Source organism: Anser anser, assembly GCF_964211835.1.
Source record: "Anser anser genome assembly, chromosome: 1".
NCBI classification, from domain to species: domain Eukaryota; kingdom Metazoa; phylum Chordata; class Aves; order Anseriformes; family Anatidae; genus Anser; species Anser anser.
In genome coordinates this window covers 36,166,521-36,192,859 of record NC_139720.1, presented here as the reverse complement: position 1 = coordinate 36,192,859, position 26,339 = coordinate 36,166,521, and the positions used below count along the sequence as shown (strand labels likewise).

Genomic DNA, 26,339 nt, shown 5'->3' with positions numbered 1-26,339 from the left:
ATTGTGCCTGATCCGGACCTGCTCTGTGCTTCTGCACACATGCATCAATCCCCTTGCATTGCCGGATACAAAACATGTCAAATTGGAGGAGAATTGGGCCCGTTACACAAGAGCAAGCTGTCTGCATGATGATGTGTATACAAGGATAGTGCCTGGACTGGTCTGGTTGCTTGCAAACAGGTGGCCTTTAGGGGTAAAGGGCCCAAGCACATGCACTTTGCAGGACTGCAGAGAATAAAGCCTGCCAGGGAAAAGAGAGCATTGCTCAGTGCTGCAGCCCGTGTGCCCTGCATGCATGGCATGGTTTTGGTGCTTGTGGGGAGGAGGGCGCTGCTCAGGCACAGCCCTGTCACCCCATGCACAGGAGTAGGTGGCTTCAGACAGCCCTGGAGGGCATGGGCAGGATGCGTGTACACAAACATTGCTCTTTCAGACCAGGACAGACTCAGTCATACTGTCCTGACTGCAAATCTGCTTCTCCCACTTGAATATGTCACACACCACTGACAAAAGCAGAAGGTGTCTTGCATCAACTGTGCGTGCAGGTACCTGAACACATGTATAATAAGGCTTTATACCATGTTCATACAGCTTTATACCATGTCCTACAGAGAGAATTCTTTCTCCATACTGCATAGAAGAAGCTGCCAGCCTTGGGGCAGCTTTTTTTTTTGTAATACCATATTAAAACATTGCTATTCAGATTGCATTTTAGTGTGAATCATATGATCACACTGATGCTTCAGAATGTAAGTGCAGAATTCCCTTTTGGCACTGATGGTATTTATGAAAGAAACCAGAAGAACTTGTTCAAATTTAAAATGTGTTAATATTTTGCCTTCTGGCTATTTTAAAATTTTTATTTTCTTTCTACAAAAGGAAAAGGAAAAAAAGTCTGCAGAGATTTACATGAAAAAATATCAAAAGATCATTTCACTGCCCTGAAGGAGATTCTCACAAGAAGTTCCACTCTGTTGTAAAGGCAACAGTTTTCTGCATAGATTTTGTTGTTGTTGTTAAGGAATTAATCTATATTTTATTACAAGCATTCTGAGCTGATATGCAGTTTAAATTATACAAGATGTGCAACTACCCTGTTAATGACCAGCTGGAAGTGATATGCAGAGACACCCAGAACTTGTTTGGAAGATACTGAAGAGGAAGAACACACAAGATTCATATGAAGACGTGTTGAACATTATGTTTCTACAAAATGCGACTGTCCACAAGCCTGAGGAGCACCAGCTGCTGGGGTCTGGCATCCTCTGTTACAGAGGGCCTGTGCTAGCTTTCATCGGGGTGACCCCAGCTGGGTGCCCTGGTTTCACTGGGGAGAGCAGCGGCCTGTGTTTCAGCACAGGCTGTGAGGAGACTACCAAGGATGTTGGATTTTCCCCCCAGCACATCTGTCACGCCGTCACCTGCATTATTTCATTTTACGGTGACCATTACTATTACCCAAGCTATCAAAACTAAAACTACACACACCGCAACACTCCTTTACCGCTCTCTTTGCTATAGTGGATGTCACCAAACAGAAGGCATGATTAGGCCCTAATCTCACCGGCGTTACCATGTCAGTGATTATATACGGGTGAGCAACTCTGGCAAACTGTCATATAAAAATGTAGTTGGGTTTATGCATCCTTGCAGCCTTGTTAATACAATACAGTAAATTTATTTTTCCAAATCAGTGTTTCAAGACACAGCTGATGATGTATGTGCTAGTATACAAACAGGAAAGGGCAAGTATTGAAGGCGGCAGTATCTGCCCCAATTTTTGATGAAATACAGTCACTAGGACTTTTTATGAAAAATGCTGTTTTGTCAGACTGTCAAGGCCAAGTACTGAACTCCAGCTCTTCAACACCTCTTTGGGTACCTGACAGAAATGCACTGTTTCTCAGAGATGCTGAGGACACACAAATGTTACTGAAGCTGAATGGTCACTGCAGCAGAAGTCAAGGGGCAGAACTTTCTAAAAATCAGGTTTGCTTTCCTTGGCAGCTTCAGGAGTAGTTAGAAACAAGTTCTGCCTCCAGAGCTTCCGTGAGCTCCGATGGCTGTGCTGTGCAGAATAACAACATGAAGGTAAGGTGAAAGGCTACGAATTCCCTGCCGTGACATATCAATAGCAATGTTTAATATGTGGCTACAAAGTTACAGACAATAGCTTTTACAGTGATTTACCAAATTTCCTGTTACTCGTTAAATCAATAGTTTCCAAACTTCATCTTCATCAAGATCTGGAGTCTTTGCTGAAATATTGTTATGGAACTAACAATGGAATTACTATGATAATAGTCTGCAACTATCATAATCCACATCACTGAATTAATAAATCATTACACTTCCTGGATGCCTTTTTCCATCTCGCCCAGACTCCTCTTTTATTCCTGCCTTGCTTCTATCCTCTCACTGCCCCCATCTTAAAAACCTCAACCACTTTTCCCTGTGGGGTATCCCCACAAGCACTTCTCACCCGGTCTTGAGCACCTCATTCCTTTCTCAGAAAGGGCGGAGACCCCATAGGGGCACCATTCCCTGTGTCAGTCCTGAGGAGGATTTCTGGTTGTTTTCAAGCTTGTGCTCAGGGAGGAGGCTCCTGGGACCAGAAGAACATCATGAGGAACCTGGGGCACGTCAATGTGCTCTGGAGAGAGGTGGCAGCCTAGGCATACTGCAGTGCCAAAGACCAGCTTCAATCCTTTGTACAAAAAAAAAAAAAAAAAAAAAAAAAAAAAAAAAGCATGTAAACAGTCACTGAAAGTCTTTAGGGCATCTAGAATAAAAAGATAATTGCACATGGGAGCTATATAATCCCGTCACAAAATCCCCCATGAGGAGCAAGTGAAAACAAAGCAGGGAGCGGAGCAGTTCAGTGCTCGTGGTGTTTTCCTTAAATGTGTTTGTTTGAGCTTCAGGGAGGTTTTTGCCTGGTTTTGCCTGAAAGCACTGGCACGTCAAACGCTCCTGAGAAACTTCTCCAAAGGAACTTTGTCCCTGAAAACATGTATCAATGCAGCTGCCAACAGGGTCAGAAAGATACCTGCTTATCAGCGTTTTTAAGCGCTTCCTGTGCAGTTTATACAAGCCTTTCCTACCAGCTTTGGATTTCAGGCTTCATCAGGTTTAATGGAGCATTGTCGCTGCCTTTGTGGTGTCGACACTTTTCTTCAGTCTCCTCTCAAGCTTCGGTTTCTCTCCCCGCTATCGCGCCGAGCAACTTTTTGACCTTGATTATCAGACCCGCATCTCTCACTGATGGCTATGGGGTTCAGGTACTGGGGCTTCCTACAGCAGGCGTATTTCTGTATCATGCAGATTATCATGTGTTGTTCCCCACACACCCCTAAATCTTTTAATAGCAAATAATGCTGAAATACAGACAGTACATTTCCAGATTTTTCTTAACCACGAGTCTTTTTATGGGGCTGTAGATTCCCGTGGCTCACTCAGTCCCGTTACAAAAGTGCAAATGGAGACATCACAACCTGTGCTATCCTGAAATCTGCGGAGGGAACCCCTTTGTGTTTCGGGATTTCAAAGCACAGATACAAAATGCAGAGGACAAGTGAGTGCCCAGTGACTCCTGGGTTTTGGCACAGGTTGTCTGAGGGCTGGAGGTGCAGGGAGGGGGCTGAGCAGCCCCTGAAGCTGCCCCACTACCTTCACTGTCAGCCCCACGCCGTCCCTGGCCAGGGAAGGCAGTGAGCAGTCACAGGGTTACTTTACTCCCACCTTCAGGGAGACAAAAACGGGCTTTACCTATGCTGGTGGCAAGTTTTGGACACAGGATGAAGGGAACCCCTCTGCACCACGGTGAGATTTATCATCAGTGGCTAAGCTGAGGAACAGTTGGCAGTGACCGGCAGTAGGTTATGGCATGCTAATTATTTACTTACATTACTTAAATGCATTTGAGGTGCATGAGTCACTCTTCAAAGGGGCTACAGCTCCATAGAAACTGTTGATTTTTTTTTTTAAACACTCTATATTAATAAAAATTGTAAACACAGATGTTCATCACAAATAATGATATTTCCAGAAGGTCAGCATATTTATTCTGTGTCAGCTATTTAGTGGGAGATTGTGAGGCTTTCTTTATTGCTTGAAATCTGACAGAAAGCACCTTTTCTATCAAGTTTCCTAGGTTGTTCCGCACAGTAGTTGAAAGGCCGTGACCCAGAGAAGTCAGAGGTTAATTAGATTTGTAGCTCAGCTGGAGCAACCAGCAGGCCGTGCAGATTGCCTATTGTTGTGGCTACGTGTTTGTTGGGGACCTTTCCTGATGCTGTGTCTGCTGCGGAAGCAGCGATGTTCACATAATCCTGTTTGCACTTTTCCCTAATTAGCTAGCCCGGCGCTGGACCGACTTCTCCCCAGAACAACATTTTCAGTCTGATTTTTGGCCTCCAGTTTATTCTTTTTTTTTTTTTTTCTTTGTTGAGGACATCTGAAAAAACAATGGCTTGTGTGATCTCAAAGCAGCCTTTACATTGCACTATGGTCGCAGTGCAACCCAGGTGAAATTTCTGTGCGTTGGGCAATCTGTTATAGGAAGAGATGCGAAAAAAAAAAAAAAAAAGTTCATTTTCTATTATTATTTTTAAATCTCCTCTACAAAAGACTGTCAAAAGCCATAGCTTCTAGTCAGTAAAAAAGGAAGAAAAAAAAAAAAAAGACAAATCGAGCCAAAAAAAACCCCACCCCACACATAAAACAAGACGACAAAGAATCCATTTAAACAATCTTGTTAAAAGCATTAATAAAAGGAAATGGTCAAGCTATAAAACAACTGTGGGGGGAAAAAAAAGAAATGTGCTTGCACAACTCAAAAATGGATTAGAGCCCCCGCTACTGACACAGGTCTTTGCAGACAAAGCAGCAGATCCTATAACAAGAGACCTTTGATGCTGCAGAAGAAAGGACAACATTTATAGCACCTTATTACACAGATGAAACTGGAGAGCTCTGAAGTCTTGAACTTTCACATTTTTTTTCTCCAACACAACTTAATAAATATTTATATACACACTTTTACAACTTTGCAAGACTTTTGGAAGTGTCAGTAAATTCTAAATGTTTGTTTTTGCCTTGTTTGCAATTGTTCCTTCAGGTATTGATGGGATTCTGGGTATTACCCATAGCAATCTGAACGATAACATGTTAATATCAGAATGCCACATATGCCACATATTTGGGAAACCAGGCAGCCAGGCTGACCGTGCAGGGCCACATGCACCTCCAGAGCATGGCTGGAAAGAAAAGAAAGGGAAAAAAAAAAAAAAAAGAAAAAAAATGGAGAAAATATTTTCCATACTCCTGCTTACAGAAGATAAACAGAAATCCAAGAGCTGAATGCAAAAGTAGAGTAATTTCTTTCTCTGCCATGATTCATAATAACCAGGACTGTGATTTCTGACAGTACAAAACATCTGGTAAACCTTCAGCCTCAACTCTAGGAGCCTGGGGTTTTGACAACTTGTTCAAAAATCCCACTTCCTCCCTTGGCAATGTTGCCTGAGAACGAGTGCCACGTAAGAGCTTTACCTGTGATTTTGTATGCCCAGACTGACATTAAAACCTTGAAGGTTTGCCAGAACCATTCACTTAATTTGTATTAAAAGAAAAAAAATGTCAAGAAAAAAAACAACAAAACAAACAAACAAACAAAAAACAAGGAAAATAAAGAAGGAAAGTCAAAGCAGGGTGTGATGGTGAGGCTTGGCTCTCCTGTACCCCATGCCCCAGCCGATGCTCTCCTCATGCCTGCCACCTGCTTCTGCCCCACCGGCAGCCAGGCAGCCCCTGCCCATCCCGTTTACTCTTGAAACACCCCAGGTAAGGAGCCAGTGAAAGCAGCTGGCAGGTTACACAAACATTCCCCACCACTTTGCAAACACAAAACATTTCCCTGAGCACTTAACCCATGCTTAACTTGGGCATGAGTCGAGACCTCCTTACCAGCTACAGCTGACACTGTGAAGCATCTCATGGCATCATCCGGGCAAGCTGTTCTTTCCCAGGAACCAGGGCAAAGGAGCACAAGGAGGATATAATCATTTTGCTCCACCTCCCCCATGTAAAGCTGCCAAGAGGAGCACATAAACAAGCTAATCCCCAGTGCAGCCCGTTATTAGCAGATTGAGCTACAGGCATTAAAAAGGAGCAGATAATGGAAAGTAAGAGGAGGCTACAGAAGCAAAATGTTGTTGATGGTGTTTATTGTGAAATTAGATGGTTATTTCTTCAGGATACTTGCATACAGATTCTTGCAGAAAAAGTCATCCTGTAGTTTTTAGCAAATATGAAAATTTGCGGGCTTATGGGCAGCTTACGTTGAAGTATTTATTTATACTTACACAGATTGCAAGCCATTATAAGGTATTGTGACATCTTTTACTGTGACCGCCTGTCACCTAAGACCCCTCTTTAGGGCCTTTTTCCTGCCTGGGTACCTAAACCAGGGCTACTTCCATACAGCTCAGAATTGTGCATTTATTAGTGCTCCATCGTGAGAAGAAACACGAAGCCATTTTTCTGGCCTGAATGTTTTCCCCATGCAACTATTCAGCGTATTTTTGAGTAAGGGCAGGGCTGTGACAGAGGTCCTCATCGCCTGGCTACAATTGCTATGCACTAGGGCCCCTGGCCCCTGTTGCTTGTCAGCATGAAACTCATGAATACAGGTTTTATCCCTAGTTTCTCCCTAGTCTAAAGGAAACCTTGGATGCTTTCTCATCCCCCTCACCCCCCAAGCCACACTGGTGAGGGTGGCTACAGATGCTGCAGCCTGGCAAATCGTACTTACTGGTTTTGGTCACGTCATGGTTAGGGCAGCGATGCAAAATGAAGATCTTGCCCTAAATTTTGTGCTTCAGAATGAGATATTTGGGTGTTTAGGCCCTGGTGCCACATTGTGGATTTGGTGTCTTTGGGTAGCCTGCAGCCTTCAGTGGGACCACTCGAATCACGCTCTGTGGGGACTGGATTGGGTCCCCAAGCCTTGGGACCGTGGCGCTGCTCATGTTCTGCAGGAGATGCTCTCTTTGAACTTCAGCCTCGGAAGTCTCTCATAAGGAAATACCACATGTGAAATAAATACAGACTCGGGGATGAAATAGAAATCAGGTACAACAGAGGAAATACATCACTGCAAGTATTGCTGTTTATTTTTTAATTTACTTGGTGCTCTTGCTTGCAAACTGGCAAGAGCACCAGTGGCTTTGATCTTGTCAGCTCCGATAAGCCTAGAAACACTGTGGGTAGCGAAGGGCATGGAGGGGAGATCGGGCACTGCAGGAAGTAGCACTGATGTCTTAACAAGAGGCATTTTCCCCTCCACGTCTCTGTGATGCTTCAGGCACTCTGCCTCTGAAGGGCCTTTCTCCAGAGATGAAGAGCTTCCTCATGCCTATTAAAGATTGTACTGTACTTCTGAAAAGGTAAGAATAAGTTCATTGATCACCACATGATCTTCCTAAGCAGAGTCATGTGCAACAATAAGGCTCCAAGTGCTTTTCTTTCGGGGGATTAACTGAGAAAAACAAACAATTCTTCCTTTAATTTTTTTTAACCCTGCTGATACAGTTTCATCACCATAATGCCAGATACGTATTCTGACATACTCTCAGAATTAAGCCAGTAGCAGAGTTCACACCGTCGATATTCTGTACATATGCAATACTAAAAACAGCACAGAAGTTCATGCCAGCAGAAATGCTCCTTTCATCCCACATTAAACCTACTGCTTTGGGAGTCTTTGGGAAGTCCTTGGGAGTTTTCCCATTGCTTTTATACAGTGCATAAAAAGCATAGCAAACAAAGACTAAAGCAGGCAAGCAATGTAAGGTATAAACAACGTACAGGCAAGTACAAGAATCACACTGAAATAAATATGTATTTTTTATTTATTAATACATTATGAAATAAATTCCATAATCCTTTAGGAAACATGAATATATCCAATGGCTTGTGTAGTCTGGTGCCTTTTATGAGACAGTACTTGCATGTTCTGTAAAAGAAACAAAGAAGGGCCTGCCCCAGACATTTCGTTTAATCAGAAAATGCGCAAACACGTTGACTCAAAGCACCTTCATTGGTCCAAGCACTCCTCTCAACATGCCCTATGCTCAAGCACTCCATATACTCAAGAGACAGAACCAAACTCCTCAGAGCCACACGGATCTTGCAAGCTTTTCCATTTTTTAAAGTGAACTTTGTTACGGTTCTTTAAAAAGTGCCCAGAAAAGCTGTGGTATCTGCATCCTTGGTTACACTGAAAACTCAACTGGACAAGATTCTGGACAATGGGATATGACTTTAAAGTTGGCCCTTCTTTGACAAAGAAGTTGGAGCACATGATCATCAGAAGCCCTTTCCAATCAGAATTATTCTATTATTCTGTAAAGATTTTGAGCATTCTCTGCATAAATTTTTTTTCATCGTGAGTAAAATGCTGTTGAATTTGTCAAATGTTGAATATAATGCACGGCAAGGTGACATACTGTAGTGCAGATCCTTCAAAGAGCTGTGTGTGAATGTGTCTCTAGCTCCATGACGTGGTTAGCCATTCAGAGAGAAAATTATATTTATCTCAATTTCACAAATACGTTTGCATTTAAAAAAAAAATAAAAATCAAACCTGTCATCTTTTCTTTGCATTAGTCATGGGATAGCAGAAAGAGAGAGAGTCAATTTTCAAATAGTGACATTGAGAATTTAGCCTGAAAATTTGATGTGAAGTGAATACCCAGACGTTTCAAGGTCTGCCCACCACCAAAGGTGTCTGGCTTGGATCTGATGGACCACAGGCTGGGCGATTTGAAGAACTTGCTCAGATCTGCCAGGCCTGACTTCCTTTGAGAAGTGGGGCTTCACCTTTGACTCAGAAGTGAACAACACGATCCTCTTTCCTCAAAGAGAACTGAAATCAAAGCATCTCTATACGTTTCATTATGGAAAGGTCACATCATAACTGTTTTATCCGCATAGCGTTCTTGTGTCAGAGGCAAACAACCCCAGAATTTCAAATAGCGCACAGATTTGTTCTGAATGGTGAACTGCTAAGCTGTCTCCCCATATGTCTGATCTGAGCTTTTCCTTCTCATCTTGCAGAGACAATCATTTAAATTCTAACAAGCCTATATATACTCTCTTGCATTTCTCTCTCACGTTTTGTGCAGAATGGTGACCACAAGAGGGGCAGGAGGACAAACACTCATCCTCTCTGAATCCTTGTCAGTGGACTTGTCAACTCTATTTTCTGAAGCCATGAGTCAGATATACTGCAAAATTTAGTCTGCTGGCATAGCCTCTCCAGGAGTGTATGTGATAACCTGTGAGGAGCTCTGCTTTTACACAGAAAAAATAAGCCCCTTCAGGATACGTGTCAAGTTCTGCTCGTGTCCCTCTTCTCACTCTTCACTGTCTTCCTCAGACAGCAGGCTGTTACGGCACTAGTGAGGAAACTGGCACTGAACTGCTGCTTGAGGAAAAACATTGGCCATCTAGCTGACAAAGGAGAGGAGAGGGATTATCCTCAGGTGAACGGGGCCAGCAGTGAACTGAACTGGGCAAATCAAATACTATACAGACCACTGAATAGAGTAACCAGGGGTTTTGGGTCAACCCTGGTCACCTCAGACCTGCCTTCCTCTGTAATGCGTGGATTGGATGAACAGCTGCCCGTTACAGCACACAGACAAAAGACCCCGGAAAAAAAAAAAAAAGAAAAAAAAAGAAATAATTTTAACAAGCCTTTTCTTTCTCTCGCTCTCTCATTTTTTTTTCTTTTTTCTCCTTTAAAGTAATGACCTCTGCAACATAACCAGGAAACAAAGCAAAGCAAACAGAAATGCGTGAATGGCAGACTTACAAGGTGTCCATTACATCGTTATCAACTGGTTAGTTATTAATATCACGTAGCTTTTGACCTAGGAGAGGTTTACTGTTCCGCAAAATATCTCTACCAATCCAGGAAACTGTTAAATAAGAGACCTGAAAAATAACCACCTCCTCTGAGACCTGGGTGTATATCTGCTTCAGTGTTTAATTTGGGGTGGAAATTTTCCCAACTCTACTTCACTAGCCCTTAACACATCCTTAATATCCCTGTTCACTAAGCTACTTTTGGCTCTGTAGGCTTTATTAATAGCTAGCTTTGTCATAAAAACCAGTAGCCGTCACGGCACCTTTACGCTTCTCACATCTGTAAACAAGGAACTGGGAGGAAACGTGGCATTGCTGGAGCTCAGTGTGTTGTCTAATCACCAGCAACCAAAAGAACTCGGAGGGCTCAGTCTCCGAGGCCGTGTGGCTGTGTTCGGAGGTACGCCAGCTGGTTTCTGGTAGGAGCCAACCTGATGACAGCCGATCGTCCCCGCTGGTCGCGGACGAGGACTAACCAGCGTTTCCCTGCTGGGTGCCAGTGCCGTGCCACCCTCGCGGCTCGTTCCACTCCACACAGGTCGCTGCTTTCTGGTGACTTAAAGGATTTTGGGAGCACTGCAACGTAACAGGGCACACACACAGCCCTGCTGGAGGGGACGGACCCCCTAAAAATGCTCTTGCTGCCATCTCAGCCCCGTTTCCCCCTCAGCCTGGCACACCCAGCCCCGCAACCTCTCCGCACCTTTGGCCGCCCGCCACCTGAAGGAGGCCTGCCAAGATTTTTGTGCAGGAGTGCGACGGGGTCACTACGCCACAGACAGGCGAGGGGGGGGGGGGGGGGTTGGATAAAACTTCCATGTCCTCAAACCTGCGGACACCCGGGCTCGCCCTTCGCCTGAGCATCGCCCTGCTCCATCCACCACGGCACCCGGGGGCCGGAGCAACCCCTCGGGGGGGTGTCCCGCGGCCACGGCTCGGTGCCGGGAGGGTCGGGCCGCGGGCCGGCGAGGGCGGGGGGCGGCCCCCAGGTGGCTCTGCCCGGGGGCGGCCGTGCCGGGCCCGCCCGCTCCGCGCCGCCGCCGGCAGCCGTGGGCGGCCCCGCTCGGCCCGGCCCCGCCCGCCGCGCACCTGCCGGGGGCCGGGGGCAGGCGGGGGGGCGGCGGCGGCCGGCCGTGAGCTCCGGCGGTGCCGCAGGAGGAGCAGGAAGCGCCGGGGCGAACCCAGCCTCGCCATCACATGACTCAGCAGCAGCCGCCGCCACCGGGCTGAGTCCAGCCGGGAGGGGGAAACCTGCCGCTGCTGCCGCCGCGATGAGCCCGCCGCCCCGCGGCCCCTGAGCCTTGAGCACCCCGGCTCGGCCCGGCCCGGCCCGGCTCGGCTCGGCTCGGAGCCCCCCTCCCCCGGTGCGGGGTTGCGGCGGGGGCTCCCCCGTTGCGGGGGGCTCCCCGGCGGCGGCTGCGGCGGGGTACTATGCTCACCCGGGTCAAGTCCGCCGTGGCCAATTTCATGGGCGGCATCATGGCTGGCAGCGCGGGCGGCGAGCACGGCGGGGGAGGCGGCGGCGGCGGCTCCGACCTGCCCCTGCGCTTCCCCTACGGCAGACCCGAGTTCCTGGGGCTGTCCCCGGACGAGGTGGAGTGCTCCGCCGACCACATCGCCCGGCCCATCCTCATCCTCAGCAAGGAGACGCGGCGCCTGCCCTGGACCACGGGCTACGCCGAGTGAGTACGGCTGCGGCGGGCAGGTGGGGGGCGGCCGGGGTCGTCCTGCTCCGCCCTGCCCTGCCCTGCCCTGCCCTCAGCCCAGGGGCTCGGCTCTTCTCCCCCCCCTCCAGGCCTGCACGGCGCCCAAGGGCATCGGTAGTCGGTTTTGGGGCAGTGGGGGGGCATCCGCGGTGCCCTGTCCTCCCCCCCAGCGTTGGTGCCCCCCCAAGGAGGAGGGGGTGAGGCCGGAGCCCCGCCGGGGCCGGCTGTGCCCAGCCGGGGCTGGGGAACGGAGGGGCTGTTGGTAGGGAGCTCGGCTTGTGCGGATGCTTCCCGCTAGCCAGAAGGGCTGGGATGGGGTCTGGGGGCACCTTCGTTGCACCCAGCGGGCAAGAAGTCACACAGTGGTGGCTGGTTGCTTCTCCCCAAAGTGCCCCCAGCTTGGGGGAAGACACGAGGGACATGAGCTCTGAACTGATGGAAACAATCCTAAAAGCGGGCTTCCCCAACAGCTCGTTGCTCTGATCTGTGTCACGCTATTTGCTTTGGAGGGTGCCCAGCTGGGACCGGTGGTAGCCCTGAGCGCGAGTGACGTGGTCGCACCTTCAGCACCGGCTGCAGGCAAAGGGCAGCGCTTGTTTGGATGCAGCTCCTCATCCCGCTGGCAAGGGCAGCGGCTGCGGAGGCAAGGCACGTCCTTGCACTTGACTCTTGTACCAGCACACGTTGCTGCCTTTGGTGATGCTGGGAGCAGGGCCGAGTATTTGATGTCTCCCTGCTGCTGTCTCCAAGTCCTGACTGTACCGTACCGTCCACATCACTCCTACCTGGCAGATTGCTGAAGTCCCACCAAAGGAGCTCTTCCGAGCCACCAGCTCTTTTGCCGTACTGTCTCTCTGGGCATCCGTGAATTCCCAGCAAAGCCGCTGCAAACACTACAGCGAAGGCTTTGTGTTGCTAATGAGCGATTGCTAGCTTTATTTAAAAGGTTCATATGAGTTGCTGCATCATTGGGGATGCTGAAATAGGAAGGGAGTTTTAAAGAGTTTCAGATTGGATTGTTCTCCTCAGATTATTAAGGAGTTGAATACGCTGCTGAGCGAATTCCCCAGGAACTATAAGTTTAAATGTTTAAAAGTAAGCTCTGATTGTTCTGCTACTGTAATAGTCCCTTCAAAAGCAGTTCTTTACCAAAGCAAGTAAGTGCTGCTATTTTTAGCTTACGTGAGGTGCTGTGGCTTTCAGCGAGCAGCTGTAATTGCAGGTTGGTGACGGAGCGGGAGGGAGCTCTCCGGCTCCCAGGTCTGCGCATCCACCGCTACCGGCAGCCTCTGCCCGGGACTGCCAGGGAAGGAAAATGAGGATGCTGGAAGGGGAAGGCTGGGGGAGACCCTGTAGCTGAAACCTACAGCTTGGGGGGAGTGTTTGGAGACAGGGTAGCCAGCTCTGGCGATAGTGAAAGGAGAATGTGCCAGGATCACTTTCAAATACTTCTTTGAGCTTCGAGCAGTTTGGTTAGTTGGAAGGCGTAAAAAAGTAACTGGCCTTCTCCCTTCCTACTGTTATCTCTGTGAAAAGAGATCAGCCTTTTGCTTTATCTGTTTGTTGTTTTTTTTTTTTTTTTTTTGTCTCATCCCCTCTCAGTGCAGTCCTGGCTGCAGTAACTGACTTGTGTGGAGCAGAGCTCAAGGAGGGTACTGCTGCCTTAAGGGAAGAGAAGAGCTTGTGGAAGTGTTACCAGGCTGATCCCAGAAACATCCCTCTGCGCTTCCAAAATGGGGCTTGGTTGTAACCAGAAGATGTCAAAAAGCTCACTGCGCTGTAGCTAAGAAGAAAACAGGACTACCAAAATTATGTTGTCATCCAAAGGCGAAGCAATGCAACAGACATAATGCACAAAGAAAAAGAAGGAAATAAGGACAAAATTGGGTTTTGCCAAATTTGACTTTTTTTTTTCCCAACACTCCCCCCCTCAAGCTGTTACCAGGCTGTCTGAAAATAATTGCAAGATTTACTTGGTGGTATATATTGAAAATATCTGTTTTCCTTTTGGATTGCATTTGGATTATATAGAGAAAATAAAGGGGAAAAAAAGAAACAGGAAGGTCAAATTACTATTATACATATTCTCAAGTTTGTTTGCTCAGAGGGATGTGGGGGAGGAAGTACTTTTATACCATTACTTAGCATTGTGTTAGCATCTATATTAAGGAAACTGGCAGAGCAGTGCTTGCCTCTTGGTGCAGTACAAATGAGCACTTGCAAGAATGTCAGGGGCAGGCTTGGTGTCCTCACCAGCAGCTGGTGACATGCAAAGGGCAGCGGTTTAATTCGTGTTTTACTAGTTTGTTGGCAGTGATAGCTCTGGGCTCTGAGGTTTTTTTTATTCCTTGAAGTTAAGGAGAGGTTTGCTGTAGCCTTAGAAGATGGAGATTTAGCCCTGGAGAAGGTGTGTGCTGCCTTTATTACATCTTCACTGGTGTCACGGGCTGTGCACAGCAGGGTTGGAGTCACTGGATTTATGCTCTGTGCCCAGTGCCAGTGCATGTCTTACTGTCTTTGGGAGGAAATTTTGGCTCAGAGAACAGATCACCTGGATGCCTTGGCTCAGGAAGGCGTTTGCTGTGTTCATGTTCTTTAGTTGTAAAAGCATGTCAGTGTGCTGATGATACTGGAGCTCCCTCATGTCCTCGTGTCAGTGTTTCATCCAAGCTGGAGAATGTGTTTCGGGGTTAGAGCTGGTTCCTGTGCTGGACTAAAGCAGTCCAAGCCCACTAAATATATATATGTACATATATGTTTTCAGGGACTTCCTCTTGTTTCTTTGGTTCCCGAGGACAGGGATTTCTTACCACCTTAGACAGTGATAAAGAAACCCACCCTATTTTTTTCTTCTTCTCCTTAGCATCTGTGTTATATGCCTGTTCATCAGACTTGTCCCACTGGAACAAGCACTGGTCCTTCCCTTTTTCTATCTTTGCTCATACTGAGCTTTTTTTGTAATAGATATTTTTGCAATATTGCTCATCCATGTCATATATTTTAAGTAGGTAATTTAAAAAATAAGTTATCTCTGTGGTGTTATGCAGTGAAATGTAAATTAGCATTTAATTTTTATTATTAGCTTCCCCTCTTTCAGTGTTATAATTATTATGCAAAGCATGTAGGCAGGCAAATGAAATCTTCAAAAACATACTCAATGCTAGCATAAAATATCATTGCTTCCTGAAATTTCAGTGGGAATCCCATAGGGAATCAGCTTTCCGTAGTGAGCAGACGGAAAATTGCCTTCCAAAACATCTGTCCTGTTACTCCCGTGGAAGACCTGAGACCCTGAATTTCAATTCTTCTTGATCTACAGAATAGCAGAAGGCAATAATGTTTCAAAAAGAGATACTCTTATACTGCAGGCAGTCTTCTAGTGGTGGACAAACTCCATAGAAAGAAAATGCAAGTTGTCCCACGTCTAGTAAGTTTTTTAATTGTCTTTAGAGGTATCAATTTGTTTAGAAATACTTTTTTTTTTTTTTTAAACCAAGGACATCCCTGGCATAACTCTACTGAATGTGGTTAGCTAACACGCATCGGGAATGACCCAGGGAGTGAGCAGTCTGTTAACAAACATTCCTTTAAGTCTGACTTTAATCCAGAGGGGTAAGGAGATTTGCTGCTCTCTGAAGAGTTCAGTGATTTATTTGAGTGAGGGGGGAGTCGCCCCTGACACTGCATTTGCTCGCTGCCCCCCTGCCCTCCAAAGGCATCTGTGCTCCAAGGCTGAAGAGCTCCTCTGATCTTCACCTCGAGCTAGTTTCTGAGCATCTGCTTGGATTGCGCTGTTACCGGGAGGAAAACTTCTGTGGTCCCTCTCTCTGCTTGGCTTTAGCATGTTGTGACCTCCTTCCCGTGGTTTCTGTCTTCCAAGCTGCCATCGGCCCCAGTGCTAAACTCCAAACGTAACCGGCCAAGTGGAGGCAGCAGCAGAGCTAGAGGACATGGCGTTAAATGGGGTGGGTGGTATTTGTCTGGCTGAACTCTGCCTGTAACGTTATTTTTTCATCTTTTTCTCTATCTATCCTGTTCCTGCTTTGAAAACAGAGCATCACTAGGGTGGAGCAGAGCCTTCCTCTCCTGATTGAATTACCTGGAGTACATATAGCACATAAAAAAAAAATAATCCTAAATTTGAAAGTGACAAAGAAATAGCCTTGTTCTGGTGAAGCTGCAGAGAAACTGCAACTGAATAACATTTTGTGATAGAAAAACAAAACTTGAGTCATTTTTCATCTCTGTTGAATGTGGATGTGTATTTCTGGTGGTCCATAATTTAGTGCTGCAATTACTTTTCTAAATAATGAGTCCTGGGGGTGGGATCATAGCTAGATTTTTCTCTATCACATGCTTTCTTCTCTTTTCCCTACTCTTACCTTTCAATGATCTCTTTGGAGACTAGTATCAAAAGGTACCATTAAATGCACTTAACAGATTATTTGAGGGAAATGTGGAAACAGGCTCATATGTTGACTGTGACTTTATGCAAGGGCTTGTTTTGCTTTTTTTTTTTTTATTTTCTAAATGCCACTCTAGATATCTGTCCATTTCCAAGTCATAATAGGTAGCTAGAAACTAGGCCTTTGTGGTGTGTATGCGTCTTGGCTTTATAAAATCAATTTATTATCCCAGCGGTGCCTTTCGTTTGATGAGCCACAAAGTCCGGGCTCTTTTTTCCGTAACGTTACATTTCAGAAGTCTTGCGATGCTGTGGTTTCTCTGCTCTGCAGGCCTGCAGTGGCAATTACATCTGCTCTGTGCTGAGGTGACTACTGGCCCGTAATGGATGCAGAGTTGTAGGTGAAGTCTGACGACCGTGTTCTTCTGCAGTGTTATTCCAGAGGCACGTTGTTACAGCAATAACTTAAGCTTAAAATGAAAAAGGCAAAAGGTGGGAGGGAGAAGGGAAGCTTATGGATTTTATTTCCACTCCAAGTCCTGGCTGTTTGGTAAGGCTGGTGATGTTGCAGCACGTTTTCTCACGCTGTGTTACTTAGCTTATAGGAAATGAATGTATGCAAGGATTGAGCGAAGGATTTTTACTAAAATCATTTCCATCCACTTTCAGTCGTCAGAAATTTTAGGTTGGCACAATCAAGCCCAAACTTGTTGATTTTGGGGGTTAAAATAACAGAGAAGTCGTTTTCCCCCTGAAGTACCTTTCACATTCTGTCTAGACTGAACTGTTTGTACAAATGCTGAGCGTTGCAATAACCCTCTGAGGTAGGTGGAAGCTCACCACGTCTGTGAGGTGGGATAAACCAAAGCGCAGAAACTGCTTGGCCGGAGCTGGGCAGCGTGGCAGCGGATAGCGGAGGGCTTGCAGCTCCCCATCCCTTATTCTGATGCCCATCGCCTGTTAATAGCAGCATTTGGCTCCTGTGAATTGCAAGTTATGTTCTCCTTTCTGGGAGCCAGTCTTTCGAACCGTCAGCTGGGAGCATGACTCATCCCCTGCCTGTAAACAGGTTTCTTGTGTGTGTTCTGCTTGGTACAGATTTCAGGGGGATAGCGTGCCCGGAAAAAGGAATACCTTTTTTGTCTTGTTCTGTTTGCCTTTTTCCTCGGGTTGAATACACAGAAATAACGAATCGCTTTCCTTTTTAAACTTTTAAAAATACTGTTTACTTTTTCCCCTATATCTGGATAAAATCATGTTCCTTAATTCTTTCTGTAGTTCAGAAGGCAGGACTGAATAGGACCTGATGGATGAGCTAAAAATTCAAGTCCCATATGTGTACCTAAAGAAGCCTGAACGCTTTTCCTGTGAACAAATTATTCTTTTATGCATAATATAATCTTAACTTTAAATAAGAGTTTGGCAATGTATATTAAGCCTGGGCCCATATAAAACAGCCTTCAGAAACCTCATGGTAGCTGTAAGAGCTTCAGAAATCCCTCTCCTTGTGTAAGAGCTGATACCATAACATTTAATATTTATGTAATGGCTCTAATCTGCCAAGTGTCTTGCAAATAATCACTTCAGAACAACCTCACAGAAGAATATACATGTGCAAATGTCCTGCTGCTTCAGCTGAAGAAACTGAGGCAGCGAGGATAAGCTCTGGCAAGGGGGGGAGTTACGAATGTGGAAAATGAGTCCTGTGTTCGAAGTTGCGTGCTTGGACGACACAATTTTTCCTGCCTTTCTGTGCTTGGCTTTTCCTATGTGGTCTCTGGTTTCTTAGAACTAATCTGGAGGGAGGGCACGGGGGGAAAGGGTAAATCATGTGCTCTGGTGTTTTTAATGTTGTCTAAATTGCATGCACATGATTCCTAAAGAGACAAATAGGAAATCCATCCCTCTGTGCTGTCTCGTGCTGTTGGCCCCAGGGGCTGAGGACTGGTGCTGTTTGAGGAGCTTGCTTGAGCTTGGTCCCAGCTCCCAAAATGGGAGGGCATCCGTGTCTTCCCGGGCAGTTTTGGCTTGTCCAGTTTCACCAGGCTCTGTCAGTGGTCGGCGAGCGCTCTGGCTTGGCTCCTTTCCCTCCAGTACAGCTGCATTGCTCGGGAAGGTACGTGCTATAAGGAAACCTGACAGGGCTGTGCCCCCGAGGGTGAGCCTCTTCCAGCCCGTGAATGTGATCAAATGAAACGTGCTCGCGTTAACCTTGAAGGGAAGCGGAGCTGCAAAGCACAATTCATCCCTGTGACAGGACCCGTGTATTGCGTGAGGAAGAAATATGGTTTGTGGGTTTAAGGACAGGTTGGTCAGCTCTGTATTGAGCTGCACCCTGAATATGACTCGTGATTGAACTCGCTGCTCTAAAATGCAAGACGTTGTGCCAGGCAACTCAGTGTTAACTGTGCTTTTTGTCATCTCCTAACTCTCTGAGGACCTTTTTTCCTCCCAGTGAAGCAGGAGGAGGAAGATGACTTGTAAGACTTGGTTCCTATTTGGCCAGTTACATTCACCAAGTAGGGTTTACGTTTAGGATGGCTACATGCAGTACATGGCACTGTCCCCAGCATTTTCCCTGCCCCCTCGTTAGGCGGAGTGGAAGGGGTTGTGGTTTCAAGTGTTCAGTCTACAAAACTGTTGGAGATGGTGGAGAGGTCCCAGCTTGTGTCCAACCCCTGCAATCCAAACCCAACAGGCACGGGGTGGGATTTTTACTGCATAGGAATTAAAGAGCTTGAAGAATGCAAGAGGAGGCCAGCAGGTCCATGGCAGTGGTGTTGCTGGTTTCACCCATGACCCCCTCGCCTGGTCCCCCCTCCAGCAGCACGTCTGTTATACCCTGCCAAACGTGCTCACAGTTGGAGGCAGCAGCTGACAGTGGTAAATGCAGAGGTTGGAGCAAGGCTCTGAGACTTGGTGTTGGCAACGTGTAGCTGGGGAAAACCAAAATATGGACCTGCGTACTGCTCCACACTCATGCTGATTCAACACAACCCCCCACCACCACCAATAAAAAACAAAACACAAAAGGGTTATCAGTGTTGCTGTGGCAGGCGTGCCTCTCTGGCGTGAAGCAGGGTGGCAGTTCTCCTCTTATGGGATCTGTATTTGATCATCTGTTACTATCACTTGTGTTCAGCTTCATTTCATTTCTTTATCTTTCTTTCCTTTAATACCAAAGGTTGCATTAACACCTCACGTTTGTGATGGCTGTGGTGGTGCTCCTCCCAGATGGTTACCATCTCTGAGACAGGCAGGGATCGAGTGGGCCTGGCCCTCCACAAGGAAGCAGCCGTGTCGCATCAACCTCTTTCTCCTCTGGTGCAGAGAGATCAGGATCAGGCTGTCCCATCGGTTTCGCTCCTGATAATGTCAGGTTGGTCTTAACTTTGCTGGGCATCTCCTGTGCTGGAGGAGGAATGCTGTCAGATCCCGTTGGCTCTGCACACTTTCTTCTCATGGAAGCAGACCCTGGGTTCTGATGGTCACTGTGGCTGAGGTGGATAATCATTTCCAACCTTTTTTTTCCCTCCTTTGACCCACATTTTCTTTCTGAACTGCTACCATAAGGTGTTTAATCCTGGCTGACTGATTTTGATGCCATTCAGGCTGTCTTCAGCGTGGCTTGTAGCTGTGATAGCCCCCTGATATCGAGAGCTGGTGCAGTTAGATGGGCCTTGCTTTTCAGGGAGAGAGGGTTGGGGGAAGAGTGGGAAGCCACGTACTGCCTTGCGTATGCTTTCCATGTGGGATTCTGCTCTAATAGGAGAAGAAAGACTGAGCTTTGATTGCATCTTTTGCTACTCTTGTTTTGCACTGTAAACAATTAGTTTGGAGAGGGGGGCAGCATCTGTGTGCTTTGGAGTAGAAGAACAACTGCTGTTTGTGTGTTAGTCCACAGTGGTTTTGTGGACTGCATTCTGATGTCCTGCATACCACTACTTCCAAAATCTTATGCCAGTGTCCTGGACTGGCGTTAGAGGTCTCCAAGGTTGTCTAGGGATCCTGTTGTAGTCATAGCTCTGCTTACAAAGTCTTCCCAGTTAAATTCTTCTATTAAACTGCTGGTCCTGCAGCTAGGCTACTTTTATGCTGTCCTGCCTGTGCCTCTGCCCCCTTACACAAAGGTACCGACAGAGATGAGGTCTCTCTTTGCTCCTGCTCCTCCCATGAGCCCTTCCGAATTTCCCAGTTTGTTCTGTCCTTTATGGCCTGTTATAATTTCTGCTCTCCAAGCTTCCTGCAGAGAGGTGCAAGAAATCCAATTCCAGCCAAGCAAGCTCTTTTATTTTTTATTTTTTTTTTGCCAACACTGATTCATTGAGACTAAGTGTTGTTTGTCTGTCTTTAGGCACGTGTTAGAGGCCTCCTTAGAAACAGATGATACATAGTGCATGGTCGTAATGTCACAAAATATCTACCACGCAGAACTAATGGTCTGGTCCCTGGTGAGGTCTGAAGTAGGATGGAGGGCACATCTCCAACTCTCGTCTGGGACAGTGGTCTGTTTTGTGAAATAGTCTAAAGGGAAGAAACGTTACCCCTGTGTTCTCCTGAGGTCTCTGTCTTCAGCTATAGCAGGTCACCGTGCGGACAGACATGCTGCTGGCTGGGATCCGTCGGGTCTTCCAGAAATGGCAGCTTCAGCCTTTACCCAGCTGTGAAACACTTGATACACCTTCTCCGGGGTGAAACAGGATCCCTTGTGCTGCAAGCTGCCCGGCACTTGGAAGGCTGAGAAAACGCTGTAGGTATTGCTGCTCTGAGTATGGAGGCTTTTTGTTAGGTTTTGGAGGATGCAGTTTGAGAGGTCAGTGAGTTTCCCAAAGTGGCAATGATAATGAATGAAATGATGATGATTATCATTATTTAATTCCCCCCTCTTGAGGGAAGATGCTTTTTTTTTTTTTCCTTGGTTGTGGACTTTTTTCCTTTTTTGGTTGGTCATGAGGAGGAGAAAATGAGAAGCTGCGAGTCCAATAGCAAGAAGCAAGACTTCCTGTAGTATCTGGTTGGGAAGTGCGTTCCTGAAATGGCTGCAGGCCCCAGGGCTGTCACCGGGAGCCGAGCCCTGTCCCGTGAGTGCAGTTTGCAAAGTGTTTCAAGGTGAGAGCCACTGTGTTCAACCCATCACATCCCAGCTGCCTGCACATGCCAGGCTTGCTGAGCAGCGCGAAAGTGCTCAAGGGTGAACTTTTCCTGCATTTCCACTGGTTTTAGGAGATGTGCAGGGGGTTTAGTGCCCCCTTGCCCTCAGACCCCATTAATTCCCTGGCTCAGCTTCTGTGTGAGCTCCTTGGCGTTTAGAGTGTAGGTCTTAGGTTTTTGTTTATTTGTTCAGCAGGATGTGATGCTTTGCAGAAGTCTGTGCAGTAAAACTGAGTTCCTTAAATTACTGCTTATAAGTGTGTGTGGTTTTTGGTGCCTTTTTTTTCTGAAACAATTTCTGAAATTTTAGAGAAAGTGGTGTGATTTTTTTTTTAACCCAAATCTATTTTAAAGGTCTTTGTTTCAGGTGTGAATGCTGAATTTTTGTGCTAAAGTTGAATCTACAGCACAATTCAAGCTAGTTTTTGTTTTTCTATGCTGCACTTATTTGTAGGTGTCTTGATTGAAAAAGGAAATTGTCCCCCCCCCCCCCGCCCATTTCTTTCCAAGGACTTCCTCATTGGATTTAAATTCAAACTTTTAAAACTTTTCCTTCAGAAATTTTAAGAGCTGTAGAGTGAAACCTGCACTGTGTGTTTGGTGCTGCTGAGGATGGAGTATACCTTTCGATTCAGATAGGTAGGTGTTCAGAAATGAGAAATTCTGATCTTAAAGCTAACTCTAATGATTATGGTTGCTTAAATCATCACATACATCAGAGCTTTTTGAGTTGCTCTGAAATGAGCAATTTCAGAATATTTGCAGAATATAAATATTTTCCTCCCATCTTCCCTTCTTTTCCACAAAAAAAAGTGTTTTTCAACCATTCTCTTACATCTTTTGAAGGCAAGAACTTAAATCAGGCACATGTGCTCTACACCAATATTATCAGGAAATGTTAGATGAGAAAATATATGCGACCACTTCTTTAGGCTGGGGCTCCCTCCAGTGTACTTCTCAATGTCATTTTAAGGTCTCTGTCCTTTTCCAGTAGTGCAAAGCTGGGAATTACAGCCGAACGAGCGCCTTCAGCAACCCCTCTGGCATAATCCCCTAAAACCCAGGTCTGTGGATTGTAATTCTATTAGCTGTTAATCAAATGAAGCCTGGAAGAATGCAGCTGGCATGCAGGAATGTGGGAAGTTCTACATCTCTGGCTGTAATCCTGCTTTTAGAGGGAAAAAAAGTTATAGGCTAATGTGATTAACTGTAATCCCATTCTTGCTGGGTTTGAGAGAAGTGCCTGATGCCTACATCACCAGCTAGCTCTATGGAGCACCCGAAGGGCTTCTGTGGAGGGGCTAGCAATTGTTTTGCTACTCAGCTGGTTGTCTTTGAAAAAAGACAGTGGCAAGAGAGAAATGAACTGTCATAGTTCGAGCTTTGTTTCTACTCTTTGTTGCTTAGCATAATTCAGAAATATGAAACCAAGAGGATGGAAGTGGAAACACAAAAGGAGCATAATCCTTTCAGGTAGCTGTGTATGTTTAAACATGGGCAAGAAGCAACTTATACATACACTGCAAGCTGCTCTTTGGAGCTTTGTAGACCCAAAGGTTTATGTTAGAATACTATTATTTGCTAATATATTATTGCTGCTGACCAAATTGCTATTCTTTGTTTTTGTTTGGTCCATTGTCTGCATTAAAAAAAAAAAGTCTCTTAATAAAAGCTTTAACTTTGCATGAAGTGAATGACCTGGGGAATTTTTTCCCATTGGTGTGCGTGTTTTTCCTTTTAGTGCTAAGGGGGCAGGTATGCTGACTTCTCTTGAGAGGCTGGTTTGAGGTGTTAGCAACCCTGCTGGGGTGGGAGAGACATAGGGCTCTTCATGAAAGGAATGGAAAATACCTCTGCTGTGTGTAAGGGCAGCAGAGCACAAACAATGAGGTGCTCTGGGGACAAAGATCATCTTTTTGCTGTGTGAAACGCGAAGTGCAACCTGAGATGGAGGTATTTCAATGCCACATCATTTGCCAACAACAACTGGTCGCATTCAAAGGTTGGGTGCTGTCTGGGGGCAGGTGGTGGCCTCTGGGAGCAGTGGGGTCCTCGGCGCTGCCACTGCTGGGGCTTGTCCCAGTTTCCAGGGGGCTTGAAGGATGAAGTATGAGGTATCTGTGGGAGCAGACAGGAAGATACCTTGTTCACATCTTGCTCATTTGCTGGACAAATTGAAAATAAGGGTGGCTAATCTCAGAGTCAGATGCTATGCGAGACCTCTAGAGTGAGTTCTGGAGAGGAGTGAGACCTGAGGACTGAGGTCACTACTTGCTTAAGCAGCAAATTAGAGATGTGCAGTTTCTCTCAGTCTCTACACTGCACTGAGCTGAGGCTTCCCCTTGTTTTCCCATCAAGTTCCTTCTCCCACCAGTGTGTGTATGATGGTGTTAGGTGGGGAGGCCCTGATGGTGTCTGCCTCAAGTCCTGGGGAGAACAGAGGGTTGCAGGCCCCACTGAAAGGATGGCCAGGTCCAAGCTGTAACCTGCCCATCCAGCTCCCTGAAGGAATGCAAAGTGGGAGCAGAGTCACCAAGTTGACTAAAAAGGAGTATTAATTTTGTCTTTGGTGCTTAGTTGGCCTCAGGTGTCAGTCCCCTCATGGCAGTTCAAATGTTTGCAAAAGGTAGGAGGGGTGGGAGAGACGATGCTGCAAACTGCAACAAAATGCTGTAGTGCTAATCCTGTCACCAGTTAGGCTTAGTCGATTTGGTATTTGGAGAGGTTGTGCCAGACTGCCTTGTTTACACTTAGTTTAATAGGAAGTGTAAGGCACGCTGCTTCTCTTGCAGTTGCTTACAGAAGTTTGGTATGTGGTGTTAGTACTGCGTTCCCTCACAGCCTCCTCTACTGCAAGCACACCTCTTGAGGCTATCATGTAAATAAATGTGTGGCTTTAAATAAAGAAACAAAACCAACAAATAGTTGAAGGGAGAGTTTTTGTTCTTCTTTTGTCTTTGAAACTTTGCCGAACTTGGAAAGACTAGGTGGATGTAATCTTGGAGAAATGTGGTGGTGGTTGGCAAAGCTGACTTGAACTAGCTACACAGGTATGCATTTTAAAATTACCTTAGCCCATTTAGAATCCTTCTAGAGAGCTACCAAAAATAGTTGCTCAGGGTGTAGTCAAAAAGCCAAAGAAAATGTTAGAATACAAGGGAAGTGGGATGCAATAGTGGAAAATAAATTGCCTCTGTAGAAGTCTGCATTTAAAACACTGTTGAGAATAGTGTTCACCCTTAATTATGGGCAAAGCTTAAAAGGAGAAATAATGACTATGGAAAAAGTAATTAGGAAATGCAGAGGAGTTGGAAGAGAAGGAATAGAAATCAAGCCTTATGAAACCAGGAGAGAGCACACTGAAGGCAGGCTAAATATTTTTGTATCAGGGGAAACATTTGACAGGAATAGAAACCCTTATCACAGGCTGTAAACGGTGATAAAAGATGATGCTTCTCTCTGTAACTTAGAGTTATATAGACACAACTCGTTGTGTGAGGACATACAGCGGTGAAAGGCCTGTGACAGGTCGGGGCCTTCTGTGTCAGAGTGCCCAGAGGCCTTGGATCAGTCGGTGAAACTATTGTTAGAGGTAGGTGTCATGAAAGCCCAGAGGCTTTTTAATGTATTTTGAAGAAGATATAACGTCTCATGCTCTGCTGCTTGGCAGATGACTCTACTGGGCATTGAGGGAATTGCTCTGCTATGGCTGGGTTCATTCCTGCATTAACCTGGCATTTCTCAGAGTTCCACTGGGAATAGCGAGTCTGCAGCTGAAAGCAGGGTGCAATTAGGGGGCACAAACCGAGCTGCTCTGAGAAATCCTCCCAAGTGTGTTTCTATTTAGAATGACAGTCCAACCTGTGGGAGAAGGCCCTTCCGTGGAGACTGCAACAGAAATCGAAAATGGCAGCACACACTGTATTGAAAAGCAGTGTGTAGGTATTCTGCATTGGAAGGAAATTCCTTCTTAAACAGAAGGTCTTCTAAGGGTAGGCTAACAAGTCTTTGTTTCAGTAGTCCATAGTTAAGTACTGCAGAAAGCAAATTTTTTGTTTGGGAATGGATGTGCTTATTTTATGGAATCCTAAAACGAGAGCTTTTCCCAAGCTCTCTAGCTTCTTATTCTTCATCTTTCTGTTCTTGTGCAATATTTTAGTCTGCATTCCTGAAACAAAAAAGCAAAAGAAATATATGCAAATAGCTGTCCTGTTCTGTTATCTTTCTGGATGTGCTGTAGAGACTCCAGCCTCTGACAGTGTGACAGAGCTGTGAGGTTCCACACTGCTCCCCTCAGCCTTGCAGAAGTGCCATTAGGAAAAGACTTTACAAAAATAAAATAAACTTACTGCACCAGCAAGCAGTCAAGCATTGTTACAGGCAGTTATAAGGCTGATACCACAAAGGTGCATGAGTAATGAGTGGAATAGTCAGAAAGAATCTGGAGGAATGGCAAGATGGTCTTGAGTTTTAAAATGAGAATGGGGTTTGAAAATTGTTTCCTGTGTGAGGGTTTTAACAAGACCTGAAAGAACCAAAATATCTCCAGTGAAAGTCATACTAGCAAGCAGCGTGGAGCAGGTAGGGTTTGCTCTCGGCTGAGAGGCACTTGCAATACAAAAGCACCTGGCACTGGCAGTGGTGTGTCACGCAGCAGTGAGGGGTATAAGTCAAGTATGGAGCTAACGTCGCATTTTGCAGGAGAGCTCATCTTAACCGGAATTAAAAGGATGTTTGTGTAGGCAGAGATGGGGGCAGTGTTATTTCAGGGAATGGAAAAACACGGTGGAGTTTTCATACAGCAGGCGTGAAGTAAGCTTGTTTGGGAACGCTGCTGCTAGAGCATCTTCATGAGCTATTACTCTCTTACATGTGAAATAGTGAAGCAAACGCTATCTATAGATAAGAGCTTACGCAATATTCTTCAGCAAACTTGGTTGTAAATCAAATAGAAAATAAACCTGGTAAGCTGTGTGAATTTAGTTGTGCAGAAAGTCAGCCTTTGGGGATATGGGAGAAAATGTAATTGCAAACTTATGTCAAAAGAGTTTTAACCTGTAGTTTTAAGAAACAGCATGAAATCTGAACAAAAACCTCAGATGTAAGAAATGTGTAATATACTTCCAAATAGCTGTATAATCTGT

General features: G+C 45.9%; 1 protein-coding gene and 1 long non-coding RNA gene across 3 annotated transcripts in view; one reads left to right on the top strand and one right to left on the bottom strand.

Annotated features, from left to right (window-relative positions):
• Window positions 1-828: 828 nt before the first annotated feature.
• On the bottom strand, window positions 829-11,512 carry LOC310888100. The gene is made up of 3 exons (XR_014575820.1): window positions 11,373-11,512; window positions 5,968-7,440; window positions 829-2,707 (listed from the first exon to the last, which is right to left on the bottom strand). It is a non-coding gene; the product is annotated as an uncharacterized lncRNA (long non-coding RNA).
• The window catches only part of PPM1H (protein phosphatase, Mg2+/Mn2+ dependent 1H), a 139,220-nt gene continuing 123,879 nt past the window's right edge, over window positions 10,999-26,339 (top strand). The window contains exon 1 of one of the 2 annotated variants that reach the window (XM_083814480.1): window positions 10,999-11,615. In XM_083814480.1, the coding sequence (XP_083670606.1) occupies window positions 11,365-11,615 (251 nt within the window). In that variant the 5' untranslated portion in view covers window positions 10,999-11,364. The remainder of the gene's footprint in view (window positions 11,616-26,339) is intronic. The other variant, XM_083814478.1, reaches the window with a different exon arrangement.